This window comes from Rousettus aegyptiacus, unplaced genomic scaffold (genome assembly GCF_014176215.1).
Source record: "Rousettus aegyptiacus isolate mRouAeg1 unplaced genomic scaffold, mRouAeg1.p scaffold_m13_p_15, whole genome shotgun sequence".
NCBI classification, from domain to species: Eukaryota; Metazoa; Chordata; class Mammalia; order Chiroptera; family Pteropodidae; genus Rousettus; species Rousettus aegyptiacus.
In genome coordinates, this window is record NW_023416290.1 from 36,465,646 (window position 1) to 36,480,176 (window position 14,531).

Genomic DNA, 14,531 nt, shown 5'->3' on the forward strand with positions numbered 1-14,531 from the left:
AGTATTGTGAGGCACTAATCAGCTAAGTACCATAATCCTCCTTACAGGGTACATTCTTACTTGACCTGGAGCTATATACAGCCACAGAGTAACAGCATTAAAGAGTAACCTTAACAGGCCCATCACTAGAGCATTTTATGACTCCACCTGTGAATAAGTGTTGTTTTATGTGTAACTTTTTAGTAATTGACTTTTGAAATACAATGATTGTGAGCAAGCAGAGACTTTCAAATCATCTGATTAAGGATGATTCCTGTGATTTTGCTAGAGCTAGAAGGATTAAATGAGAGCACTGCCTGACTCTGTGTTAATGTATTTTTGTCAACATGATGCTTCATGCTCGACAGATGTGCATTGGTTGAGCAAAAGGTAAAACTATAATTATATGTTAAATATTGTGATATGTAAGAAAAGATTGATCTGTTTTATGATTTTTAATGAATATAAATGATTTGACTTGTTAAAAGCTTTTTGTAGGAATTATAGAAATGGAACATATATATTTCATGTTTTACAGGATCATATATTTCTGTTAAATCTTTGATTTAATGTGCCTTAACAGCTTCAAATTTCTGAATTTGATTAGGTTTTGTTTAAACTATATAGTTAACATGTGTAATTGAATTAATGAGGCATTGTTTAGTTTATTTAGCAATATCCATATTTTATAAAGCTTTAAAAAAGATGGAGTTTTTTTCAGATTATTGATTCTTTAGTCGTTTCTATTCTTTTACTTATGAAATGACAATTATTTAATGATCTCTACTAATAAAGTTTATGAGCAAGAGATTTCATATAGATAGTGCTTAACCATAATAATATAAAATTTGAACTTACAAAAATTAGTAATGCTTAAATTCTTCACTCTACTTTTAGTGTCATGAGGGTTCTTAAAATCTATAGGCCTTAAGAATTATAAATGTATAGATATTAAGTTAAGTTTCCATCTAACCTTTTATTATCTTTATGTTATTTTCAGAAGTTTGATTATTTTATAGTCTGTAAGTTCAGAATTGCTATATATAAATGATATAATAACAAACCACGGAATGGTAAAGGTCGTAAATATTAAAATAAAAACTATTGGAAAATATGATAAATTAACATACGGTATAAATTGAGACTGATAAATTGAGAAAGTGTCCTAAATTGGGAAAGAATCTTTGATTTTGGAATTTCCCCATTAGTAGGCCTAATTTTTAGACATGGAATTTTAAGGAAACTTATTGGTGGAGCTTCTTGCACAAATGATTATGCCCAATCAAATGTGAATACATAGGTAGAATATTCAGAAATAGATTGGTTAGCCCAATGACAAAAAGTTATAAGTAACGAACGGAAATGCTATTGATTAAAGTAGAAATAATACATTTCTAGATGCGATTTTTTTAATAAACTGGTTCTGGTTAAAATGCTTATAATTTGATGAAAGAGAAAATAATTGTGACAGCCTAGGTTTCAATAAAGAGTAGATGAACAGATATTAGATAAATATAACTACATGCTGATATTGTAGCATCAGCAGACACAGAGGTTGATAGAATGAATGTATAGAGGTAAAAATTAAGGCAATGTGTAATGCCACAAACATTTTATTCTAAAGAAAGGCATAATTTTGGATTCTGCTTTTTAATGTCTCAGGATCTTTGAAGGATTAAATGAACTATAACATCTTAGATGAATTGCTCCATTTCTCTGAATTATAATTTATGGGTTAAATACTGTTAAATGCTTCAAATTGTTTAGAGATGTATACAGATTATCATTGTATTATTTTACCTATAAAATGTTTTCCACCTAATACTAATAAACGCTAAGGCTTGCTTATAAAGGCCAGTAGCAACGATGGAGATTAGAGATATAGTGCTTGGATTTTAATAGGGTTCTGAAAAAAATATAATGTCTAAGAAATACAGTAGTTTTAATTCAAAGTAGAATATATAATGCAGTAATTCACAATACAGTTGTTAAAATTGTTTTGACAGAGTATTTTAATATTTGGAGCAACCGATACTAAATTCTTCATAGTTTGGTAAGAATATTCTTAGAATAAAATTTTGCCTTATAGCATAGCTTTAATATAGTGTAAGGTACTATAACCTTAAAGTCTATTTTTAAAAACTTAATTCCATGTTAAGTAACAGTGACACTATTTATCCCAATTTCAGAAATCATGACTACTGTTCTATTTTTACTTAAATCCAACACAAATCAGCATCTACAGTATGATTCACATGCTTCGGGCAAATTTCATAATCTCTAGAACAAAGTGATTGCTGGATTTAATATTGAATTCAATTAATTGAAGGTATAATTTTTAAAAAGCACCTATATAGCTTGCTGAAAACTAATTATTGATAGCCTTTCTTCTAGAACTGAATTCTATAAGTAAATAATTTTATTTATTAGTAAAATAGAATAATCCTCATGTTATAAAGACTCACTATATTCACTTTATTTATACTCTCCTTACTTTCAAAAATTCATGTTACTCTCTCAGGGAATGAAGTATTCTCTTTAAAAATGGTTTTCCTATTTCCATCCTATAATACCCAATGTGATGTTAAGTATATTAGAACTCCCTGATTTACAAAGAAGTTTTATTCTAAATGTTTAGTTGTGAAGTGATTGATACGCAAAACACGTTTTGATGAAGAAGTCATTTTATAAATAATAAATGGTTTCTGAAGCCTAACAACAAAGGCCAAATTAACATATAATAGAGCTAAATTACACAACTAATAAAAATAGTTCCTTTCACATGAGTTGCTGTTGCTGCCATGGGAGCAGTAAGGAAAAGAAAAGAATAAGATAGTTTTAGTAAATCAATGGGTTTAATTCAGTACAGAAAAAAAAAAAAAAAGCAAGCCATAAAAAGTAGAGAAAATTTAAGGGAGAATTAATTAAGCAATTCTTAATTCAACAGATGTTTATTGAGTACCTGTTATGTGCCAGCCTTCTTAGATCCAGGTCGCTAGTCCTTGTGAACTTGATATTATAGATGTTCCTGGATAGAGATGGAGAAGATGACCTGGGGGAAGAAGTGTGGTGAGGAATCCGGTCATTATATTAAATTGCCTTCAAAATATCCAGTTTCCTCCCTAACATTTTCTGAAATTTTTTACTTCACTTTCTTGTATGGCCTTGTTTTTTCACATTCTAGATACTACCTTGTATTAATAATCTCGTTTAACTTTTGACTTTCAACTGAGATCAGGTATAATGGGGAATTGGAGTTTACCCAGCTTGGGAGCATGAAATATTTTGAAAGGGAGGGGTATGTGAAAAGGTTTAGTGGGTTGCCTTCAGGTGGGCTCTAGAGATCGACTATCTTTCAAAATCCTTGATTTAATAAAATAGCAATTAAGAATTAAGTAGATTTATATTTTATAAGACAGCATGGAGTAAAATATTCTAAAAAAGAAAATAACAGCAACTTAATGAGAAACACAAAACATTTCCATTGAAGTTGTATATTTTATATAAATGGGCTATACTCAGTGTAATTACATATTCAGGTCTTAGTTCAAACGTATCTTTTCAGAAATACCTTTTATGTGGAAAGTAGGCACCCTTCGTTACTGTTTGTAATTTTCACTATTTTAAATTTTTTTATAGTATTTATCACTATGTGAAATAGCCTTAATTTATTTGTTTATATGCTTACTGTCTCCCCTACTAGAAAGAAAGCTTCTTTAGAGCAGGGACATTATTATGTCTTTTCTATTTTCCCAATAACGAGAATCGTTCCTGGCACAGAGTAAGCCCTAATGTGTTTGAATTCCTAACATAAAGTCTGCCTCTAATGGAGGTTAGGTGGTCAGTTTAAGAAGGAGCTGATTCTTTAGAGTTCCTTGGAGAAATTTTCTCTTATCTCAGTATTTCAGTAAAGTAAATAGATATAAGTAGCCGATTAAATAGATGTGAATACGTTCAAAATTGGTAGCAGTTAATTATACCATGACTGGAATGTTCTTATTATTTCTTGCTATGCTTTAAGCTTTCATTTTGGCATATTAACTTGATGAAGTTGTACAAATATTATAAGATCATAGCCCTTAAGAAATGGAAGAGGGTTTTAGAATCATTTAGCATCTTAAAATCAAAGGTCTTTTACTAATTTTTCTATTCCAAGCTTATATAATAGTGTGTAGCATTTAGTTCTTATTGATTAGATATTTGTTAAAATGATATGTGAGTTAATATTTATAATCTATGTTTCTCACTTTAAAACACAGATTGCCAAAGCATAAATGGCTATATAGGTTCAAATAACTGGTTAATGGCTAAAACAGGACTAAGAAACCCATATTCTTCAACTCTAGTGTTCTTTTCATGATACATTGCTACCATTGCTACTATGTGTTTTTTCTTTAGCCATTTTTGTATAAAAATAATGACAAAAATTAAAACGAATTATTCAATAACACATATTTGGATGTTATGTAGATTAACACCATAACAATTATTTTGAATGGTCCGTTTTGATTGCATATTTTAAACTGTAGGAGTCTGGTTTTATGTAACACTTGTAATCTAAAAGCTTTGTAATTAAGCCTTAAATGTTTTATATTTATGTATAAATGTAAGAATGTAAATGTAAAAATCCTCTTGCTTAATATAAAACATTTATGGGGATATTGACTATAGAACTCTCCCTTTATGGTTCCATGTTAGAGTCAAACCTGGTGATGCGTTTGTGAGATCTGAAAGGTAGAAGAGACATAGAAGCCATTATTGTCAAGCAGCAGTTGTTGGCAGGCAGGTGGGCAAATGTCAAAGTCTTAGTGGATCTGGACAAATTCCTGTTAATTGACCACCCTAACAGTAGGCAGCTGAGATAACTGATGGCAAATTCCCGGACTCTTGAGATTCACAGCCACTTACTAATGACAACCTTTGCCTTTATTCTTCAGGTGCAGAACAGCAGTATTAACATCTCTGACCTTTATTTCTCTAGCTCGTTTAACAATTGTGTAGCTTCCGATTCCTGAATTAAAAACCTTCCTACCTGGAAAACCTAGAGTGATCTCTGTTTTCCTTAATGAATCCTACGTTGGAAGACTGTATTATAGATATGGGGAAAAAGGAATTTGGGGACACGGAGGAGACTTTAGAGGACAGTGATGATGTTGCTGGAATGCATCATTCCACATGTATTCTTTCTCTGCTCTTGCTTTTGCAACCAAAAAAAATTGTCTAAGAAATTCACAACTGAGCTGTCGAATGTTGATTCTCTTTTAATTCAACTGATTCCGCTATTTTATTATCTCCTGTTCACGTGTTCTGACAAAATCCTCATAACATTTATTCTAAACGTTTTCTGTCATCTCCAGGATTCCAGTTCCATTGCTTCTTTTGGCTAGTGGTTGACATTATCTGAGTTTGTGCCAGAGAAGAGAGCAATGTGAATATTTTGTTGACAAAGAGTATTAATACTAAGTATAATTGTGAGGTCCACCTGGCTATACCAGTGTTAGAGGGACAGGTTAGAGAACAATATACAGTATCTTCCTCTGACACTGTAAGGGAATATGAAGTGTCAGATGTGCAGACAGAGAAGTGTCATCAAATTTGCCTTAACCTTGATGATGGAATAAGAACAGCAGTCCTTTCTAACTTCTAGAGATTTTATGATGGATAAATCATTATTGCTGGTATTTATTTAAGTTACATAGCTCAAGTTAAGCAATAAAGAAGGGTTGGAGATATAATGATAAGATGAAGATTTAGATGAACCAATACTAGGAATGATCTATGTAGAAGGATGAATGAAAAATAATTTTTAAGAGCCATCTCTTAGTTTTAGTCAGAAAGCATTTAACTCTTGAGCCAGGTCAGTTTGGCTTCATTATGTTTTCAAGTAAGTTTCATACCAAGGTGTCGGGAATAGAGAGAATAGAAGGTGGAATTTTTTTAAGGTTCTGAATAACAGTTGGGAGGTAGCCGAAGTGTATTGAGCTAAGCAAGGAAATTAGAATAAAGCCTATTTTGCAGCAACAGAATATGATGGTTATCTAATTTAGGGGATAAGTACATTTCATATACGATGTATCAGATATTTAATAACTACATCAAAAATACCTTTAAAATTTTCTATTTGAACTGAATAAAATGAATGTAAGTAAAACTTTAGTTGTGGCATAACTTTAAAATGAAATTGAAAGAAAAGAACAAAAGAACTGTTTGAATTTATCCAATAGTGAATCAGTAAAATGTAAAAGTATTTAAATGTTTCTCTTCTCATCATTCTTTTTCTTTGGTTATTTAGGAAAAGAAGTCCATCAGTGCCCAGAGATCAGAATAGAAGATACGACCAAAGAGAAGAAAGAGAGGAATATTCACAGTATGCTACTTCAGATAGCGCAATGCCTAGATCTCCATCAGATTATGCTGATAGGAGGTCTCAGCGTGAACCTCAGTTTTATGAAGAGTCTGACCATATGAATTATAGGGACTCCAACAGGAGAAGTCATAGGCATTCCAAAGAATATATTGTAGATGATGAGGATGTGGAGAGTAGAGATGAATATGAAAGACAAAGGAGAGAGGAGGAATACCAGTCACGTTATCGAAGTGATCCAAATTTGGCCCGTTATCCAGTAAAGCCACAGCCATATGAAGAGCAAATGCGTATTCATGCCGAAGTGTCCAGAGCACGGCATGAAAGAAGACATAGTGATGTTTCTTTGGCAAATGCCGAACTGGATGATTCCAGGATTTCTATGCTAAGGATGGAACGACCATCCAGGCAAAGGTCTATATCTGAACGTAGAGCTGCTATGGAAAATCAGCGATCTTATTCAATGGAAAGAACTCGAGAGGCTCAGGGACCAACTTCTTATCCACAAAGGACCACAAACCATAGTCCTCCCACCCCTCGGAGGAGTCCAATACCCATTGATAGACAAGACATGAGACGTACTGACTCACTAAGGAAACAACACCACTTAGATCCTAGCTCTGCTGTGAGGAAAACAAAAAGGGAAAAAATGGAAACGATGTTAAGGAATGATTCTCTCAGTTCTGACCAGTCAGAGTCAGTGAGACCTCCACCACCGAAGCCTCATAAATCAAAGAAAGGTGGTAAAATGCGCCAGGTTTCATTGAGCAGTTCAGAGGAGGAATTGGCTTCCACACCTGAATATACAAGTTGTGAGGATGTGGAGATTGAAAGTGAGAGTGTCAGTGAAAAAGGTAAGCTACTCTATTTTAATCACACAATACTCTGTAATTGATTAGATAAGAGTTTTCTTTTTAGATTGTGTTTCTGAGTAAACATTTAAAAGTTAGATATTGGAAGTTTTTTTTCCCCCTAATTTTTATATTTATTCTATTTTATTTTAAAAGTCTTATAATGGTGTTGGTTATATAAAGAAAATTTTAAGTTATAAAAGTGAATTTCCTCTATAAGTCTGTTGGTTTTTAAAATTGTTTTTTCACTTTGTTTCTAAACATTTTCTTGCACCACTTGATGGCATATTTAAAAAACCTATTAACTATATTATAAAAATAAGATTTTTTGTTTTTTTTTAAAGTAACAATATGTTTACTATAAAACAGCTGAAAAATTCTTCAAAGTATAAAGAATGAAATATAAGCTACCTTAATATTTTTCCCGAAATATAACCATCATTAACATTTTGTCCTATTTTCTTCCCCTTTTCCTATGCACGTATATTTTACATATTTGTAAAATTGATATCATACTATATGTAATTTTGTGTTCTGGTTTTTTAAATTGATATCAGTAGCTTTTTTCAAACCATTAGATGTTCTTCAGAAATATATTTTAAATGACTGCACTATCATTGACTGCACAAACTACTTCTTTATTTGGGGCATCACAGTTGCTTCTAATTGTTAGTATAAATAATACTATAATGGTTATCTTTATATATAATATTTTGATTATTTCACAAATACATATTTGTGCTTTGACTTTTTTTAAGCTTTTTACTCGGATTATCCACCTGCTTTCCAAAAATGTTATAACACTCCATATTCTTTTCATGTACTTTCATGAAGCAGATATGCTTGAGCTTTCAAGGCCAGATGCCCTTAAAATTTGGCAGTTGAATAAACCACAAAAAATACTATCTCTTTGTCATTTTAATTTGAATTTGGTTGTGAAGCTGAATATTTTATATGTTTACAAGTATTTGGTATCTTCTCTGAATTATTTATTCCATTTATTTCTTCTGCTAATGTTCATATTGGGTATTAATTAGTTTTTGTCTTATTGTATTATAGGAGATTTTCATGTGGTTATGATTTTACCCATTTAACTGTCTTCTGTTTCAAATATATTTCCCATTTTGATGTTTTTATCTTTATGTTATCTACAAATTTGCTCTGGTCATTTGGAAATACTGAATTTAATATAGCTAAGTTTTTGCATCTTCGGCAACATATTTTCTACTCCTTTTATCTTCAGAAACTCTTTATTCATCCCCAAATCAGTTAAATATTTAATTGTGTATTTTCTCATGTTTTTACTATTTATTTTTTAAACTTTAACTTCTTAATCTTTCTGTGATTTTTTAATTTTTTGGTGTAGGCCAAAATACACCAGGTAGGTGAGTATCTAACATAAATCCTCTGTACCATAATCCCTTCAATTTTCTGACACTATTTTAGGAATAATTGATTTCTTTTTCTTAAGAATTAATGGAAATCAGTAAAGGGATTCAAGAAGGCAGCTAGAGTGAAATTAATATTAGATCATTTTATACTGTACAAGAAAATAATTTGTTAGGAAAGAGAAATGAAAGGCAGTTTCTATTCTGAGCCGAAACCAGAAAATGTGATTTAAAAATAACTAATAAAAATGAGGAGGGCCTACATGAAGAAAACTATAAAACTCTCCTGAGTAACACAGAGGATGATGTGAATAGAGATTCATTTCATGTTCCGAATTGGGAAGGCTAAATACCATAAGGATATGTGTTTTTTAAAAATCATCTCAGGGTTAATAACGTGGTCATAATCCCAATTGGTTCATCCGATTTCTAAATCTAAAGTTAATCTGGAAGATATAGAGGAGGAAAAAATTTAACTCTCTTTTTCTTTGATGTGTCTTAGTTTCATTGGGTGGGGCCCTGTAAATTTGACAAAAGAAAGGTTTACGAGAGAAAAACAAATTTCTTATCATGTACATTGTGTATACATGTGGGAGCACTCAACTATAAGAAACTCACAGGGATGGTTAGAATTTGGGCGTAGCATCTTAACGAAAGAACAATATAGTTTTAGAGAGACCACAAGACAAAGGAAAAGGTCTCTGAGCTTCTAGGGGTGATGGACTGTGGAAACTAATGAAAGAAAGGGGCTAGTTTTAGCACGGTTTGTTACATATGTTCCTTTGGTGCTTATAAGAGTCCAGAGTTCTCTGCAAAGGTTAACTTTTCTGTCCATCCTGATAGAGAGGGGAGGGTTCACCTTTGCCATTGTATGTCCAGCTTTTAGGCAAACAGGGAGGGCAGAAATTTTCTTGTATCTGCATCATCTCAGTTGCTTTCACCTCAAAATAATTCTTTTCCCAAAGTGGCATATGGAAATGAACAAAGGATAAAAACATAGAAATGATCACAAACCAAAGGGTAGAGATAAATTATTATTCAACAAATGGGCTTGGGGAAAATGCAGATAACAGTGGGGGGGAAAAAGTCAAGTTAGCTTCATTTCGTACAGGTTGCACTTAAGTTACAAATAATAAGAAAATTGTATTTATTAAAATATAACGATCTAGAAAGAGAAACTGTAGATCTTAATTATATCATAGAGTATATAGATATTTCCCAGATGCTACAATACTTTCTTAAGTATATTTAATAATCTTCAGTTTGATACTTCCTGAGTGTATTCTGATACTACAAGAAAAAGATAGTTTTGTTATTCATAGTGGTTTGATTTAGACTCTGTTACGTACTTTTATTATTCTTTGCTAAAGTAATGGCCTTCACTTTTCCCACATAAAGATGTAACCTCCACCACCTCCAAACCAGATATGCATCAGTCTAATACTTGAAAGCTTTTTATATGTACTTTGTTTCAAGATTTTGAAGTCAACATTTATAAAAATCTCACATAAATAAAAAGCTATATATGGGCTAAATTAAAATCTTTTCAATACTCTTTAGCAGAACTAAAATATTTATCAAATATGGAAAGAAAGTACAGGTCACTCACATCTGTGTTTTCCCCTAACTTGAGCTGTTAGTAGATACTCTTAGAAATGAGCCTCCTCTTCTATCTAATAATTTGTTTCACAGAGTATGATTTTGCCAACACTATTTCCAGTGGACGAACGTATTTTAATTTATCTTTGGAGGAAGAAATCTAAATAAAATAACTTTTTCCTATTTGATATTATCCCTAATAGCGAGGGATATTATTTCTAATTCAATGAGAAGAAGTAGTTGTTCGGAGACTGGAATAATATGGGGGAAGAGATTAAATTGTATCATATCTTGACTTTTCATCATTAGGATAGTATTTTTTATTATTTGTGGGAAAAGTGTTAGTCTGATTTGGGAATAAGCTACTTTTAAAAATACCTAACGTCGTGATGCATAGCCATCCTTGGTAGTTAATTATTTGAAAATTCTTTCTAATAATTACAGAAAATTTATTAGTGATATTTTTTTTCTTGTGTTTTTATATGTAGATACATCATTCTGATGAGAATCAGCCAAGTAGTCATCCCTAGCTAAATAACTCCAAAGAGGGTGTTTTACAACTGAGTCATCTTTCTCATTGTCTTTACTTTCCTGTCCCTTTTCATTCTTGTGCACAACCTTTCAAAAAATGTTCAGAGTTGGATCAAGTAATCTAAAGTGTTAATAGCATCAGGCAACATTATCATTGCAAATTCTCTGTAGGCCCTTATATGTCACGTTATATGTCATATTATAGCTTCTGCCCAATATCAGGATCTTTTCTGATCATTAAATAATAAAATTCACCTGTGTTGGTTTTACCTCTTCCAGGATATGCTTCATGCTGAACTAGACTTGTATTTCCAGGCTAAGAAAATACTTTTTAACTTGGTCCAGTATAATTTTGAGACATAATCCAATGTCTCACTAAATACCAGACACATATTTACTCCTTTTTCTGCCAATACTCGTTTAGTGCCTATTTTTTGCGAGCTGTTAGATTGCAGCTAGAGGAAAATATGGAGATGAATAAGACATTGTTTCTACCCTCAAAAAATTGAGACTCTAAAATAAATAGCAGTATAATCCCATTGTACTATAGGTACTAAGGAATTTCAGAAGAGAGAAGCATTGGTCATCACTGATTTGTGTGATTCATATGTTTTGTAACACTAATTTCTTCACTCATTACGATATAGTTTTCTTTTCACATACTATATTGATTTGTTCCCCATGTATTGTGTTGAGTGAGAAAATCACAATTTTGTTCTTTTTTTACCTTTACATTATGGAAGGAGAGAAATCTTAGAATGCTAATGTCATAGTATCTCTGTTTAAATGTTGGACATCTGTCTCTCAATGTTTAAAATATATTTTTATGAGCTTTAAAAAGAACTATTGGCTTTATAATTTTATCTATGATTTCTTTATTAAATAATCTAGAACAGGTTTCTCAGTCTCAGCACTGTTGGCATTTGCAGCTGAATAAGCGTTTTATGGGACTGTCTTGTGTAAGATGTTTAGCAGCGCCTTTGGCCCCTACCTTTTAGATGAAAGTAGCTTCCTCATTGCCAGTTACGACAACCCAAAATATATTGCCAAACATCCCTTGTGAGGCAAAGTCCTCCATCACCACTCCCTATTCTCTATCCCTAACCCCTTCACTTACTCTCTTTCCTTCCTCACTTTCAGAAGCAATCATGAGTCATACTCAGTGTTATAAAAAAGAGGGAAACTAGAATAGGATAGAATAGAAAACATCAGAGTGAAGTGTACCAAGTAAGGGTAATTACTTAAAACATTCTTTTTTTTTTTTTTTTTTTTTTTTTTTAGTATTGTGTGATGCTCTGTAGGCTCACAATATAAAATATTTATTCCTATAGATTATGGTCAAAAATACTTTAAACCTTCTTTCTTATATTAGAATTTTGTGACTCACATAATACTAGTATTCCCTGCCTTTCTGATCATCATCTTCTAGACCTGGATAAAGGTCTGGAGTTGATTTCTAATGGTACTCTATGTATTATAGACACTATACTTTTTAAAATTTGATATATTTTAATCTTCATATTATAATGCAATGTATTTTTTACACTTTAATTACATAGTCATGTTGTCAGCCATTTGTGCAACTGCATGAAAGATATCCAATTTGATCTTTTTTAAGCACTAAAATCAATAGTGGAGAGTTTTAGTTGTCTCAGTCTTCCAGGGGAAAATTTTCTTCCTTTTTAAGTAATTAATATACTGTATACATTATAAAGAAAATAGACTACTGAAATGATAGATGATATACATTAGGAATTTGAGGAAAATGTTGACTTATGGTATTTAAGATCATTTCAACATGTAAGGAATTCTGAACCAAGTAGACTAAAAAATTCTTGTAATAATGAGAATATTTTCAAATTTTTCAATTAGCTATTTTATTACTGAGACTTCCTCAAGTAAAAAATTTTAAAAATCAAAGATTGATTACCTTCTTGTATATTCATTCCATCCATTGATAAAATAATTTTATGCTAAATAATTATTCCAATTATAACATGAGTCTTAGAGTTTCACTATGGAATAAGAAGAACTTAATTGCATAAAATTTACATGGATATAAGTAATTACTCTGTTGCTATATTAGGCAGCACTATGAAATTATTTTATGATGTCTTTTCTAAAAATAGGATAATTTTCATAGGATGAAAAATCAAGTTGCAAATACATATTATGAAGCTGATTTTAGACTTGAAATTATATAACATAAATGTAAGCAGATTAAGAAGCTAAACTAACTGAAAGTTAATTTGTAAAGTGCATAGCTAGAAGGTAGATTTACAACTGGGAATAAAGGAGAATTTTTTGGTTTCCTGATAAATTACAGAACATAAAATGTTTAGGATGGTAATTCCTTCCTTTTGCAAAAATCCTTTCTTGTTAATCATGGATGAAACACTATGTTAAGCATTTGCCTAAAGAAAAAGGATTATTTTTAAAGGAAAACTTAAGTATCCAAGAAAACTACCAAATAGGTATTAAGAAAAAACAGATTTTAGTTTGTGGGATATTTGAGAGAGTGCTTAGCTAGTGAATGAAAAGTTAAAAAACAAAATTAAATTATAGATCAGATGCTGAAGTTAGTTTAGAATATACAAAATGTTAACTTTTAACTTAGAATGAAGTTTCTGTTGTGTAGAATTAGAAATCAGTTTGAGATGCCTAGATATTGATATTTTGTATAGCTTTAAAAATTTCGGTGATGAAATATATTCAATGGATAAAAAAGTATAAAGCTTCGTGAAGAACATATTGTTATTAATTGATAAGAGGCATATCAGAACAAATACCCTAATGGTGTTGTAAATGCTGTACAAGCCTATTATGTTATAATTAAAAAAGCAGGTAAATAACAGAAAAGTTGGGTATAAGATTAATTTAAAATTTTAAGAAGTATACTATAGATTCATTGGGAGACATAAAAAACAAAAAATGATTTATTTTTATTTAATTCAACTAAAATATAATAAATATCAATAATCTATAGTAGTAGAGTATGAAACATGAAATACAAAGGCGTTTCTATCACCCTAGAATTGCAACTTTGTGGATCACAGGTAAGAATTTGTGCTGTAAACTTGACTGCATTTATGCTAGCTGACTCATCCAAGAGAACTATACATGGAATGGGCTTCGCTTTTGTTTTTAGCTTGTGCTAGAAGCACTCTGTTTTCCTTTCTAGTATGTATCTATGAGAAGAGCTTTTTGAGGAAATATTGGGGAGATGGGGAGGTGTGTTTCAAAGCAGAAGGGCAGCTCAAATTATCGCCATCCATAACCCCATTGTCCCTGGAACTGCCTATTTGTCTCTTTTTGTAGGGCTTACCTTGGTTAAGAACCCTTTCAGGAGCAAATTAAGTGAGTCTGAAATAGTAAAGTTCAAGCATGGGTTATATTAATTAATTTGTGGAATGGAATATTAAATAAAATAGTAGGATCTATGAAAATTGTGAACTTTAATGAATGACCAGGACAATAAAACCAAGTTATACTAAGTGTGAGATGAAGGACATCAAAAACAGAAATTAATTAGAAGAGAATAAAAAGATGTTAAAATTCTGGGTTAAGACTACCTAAGTATGAATGGAATAACTTCCAGTCCCTTCAAACCAAATTCATTTTAGATGCAATTATATTTTACAAAAGAGTATACATATTCAAAAGTGTGGATGCGTGGGTGTCTGTGCACACATGCATATCGTGTTGAATTAACCAGCAGATCAAGTTTTAAATTCTTATGGATGATTGTATAAGCCTCTTTATTTCAGCACATCCTCCTCTGTACATGTTGGGAATTTTTTAAAGAAAGAAATTATTTCC

The 14,531-nt window shown here is 31.3% G+C and overlaps 1 protein-coding gene across 50 annotated transcripts in view; it reads left to right on the top strand.

Annotated features, from left to right (window-relative positions):
• RIMS2 (regulating synaptic membrane exocytosis 2) overlaps positions 1-14,531 on the top strand; it is a 526,738-nt gene that overhangs the window by 228,088 nt on the left and 284,119 nt on the right. For all 50 annotated transcript variants that reach the window (XM_016147467.2, XM_036232962.1, XM_036232966.1 and 47 more), the window contains one exon: positions 6,272-7,197. In XM_016147467.2, coding sequence (XP_016002953.2) covers positions 6,272-7,197 — 926 coding nt within the window. The remainder of the gene's footprint in view (positions 1-6,271; positions 7,198-14,531) is intronic.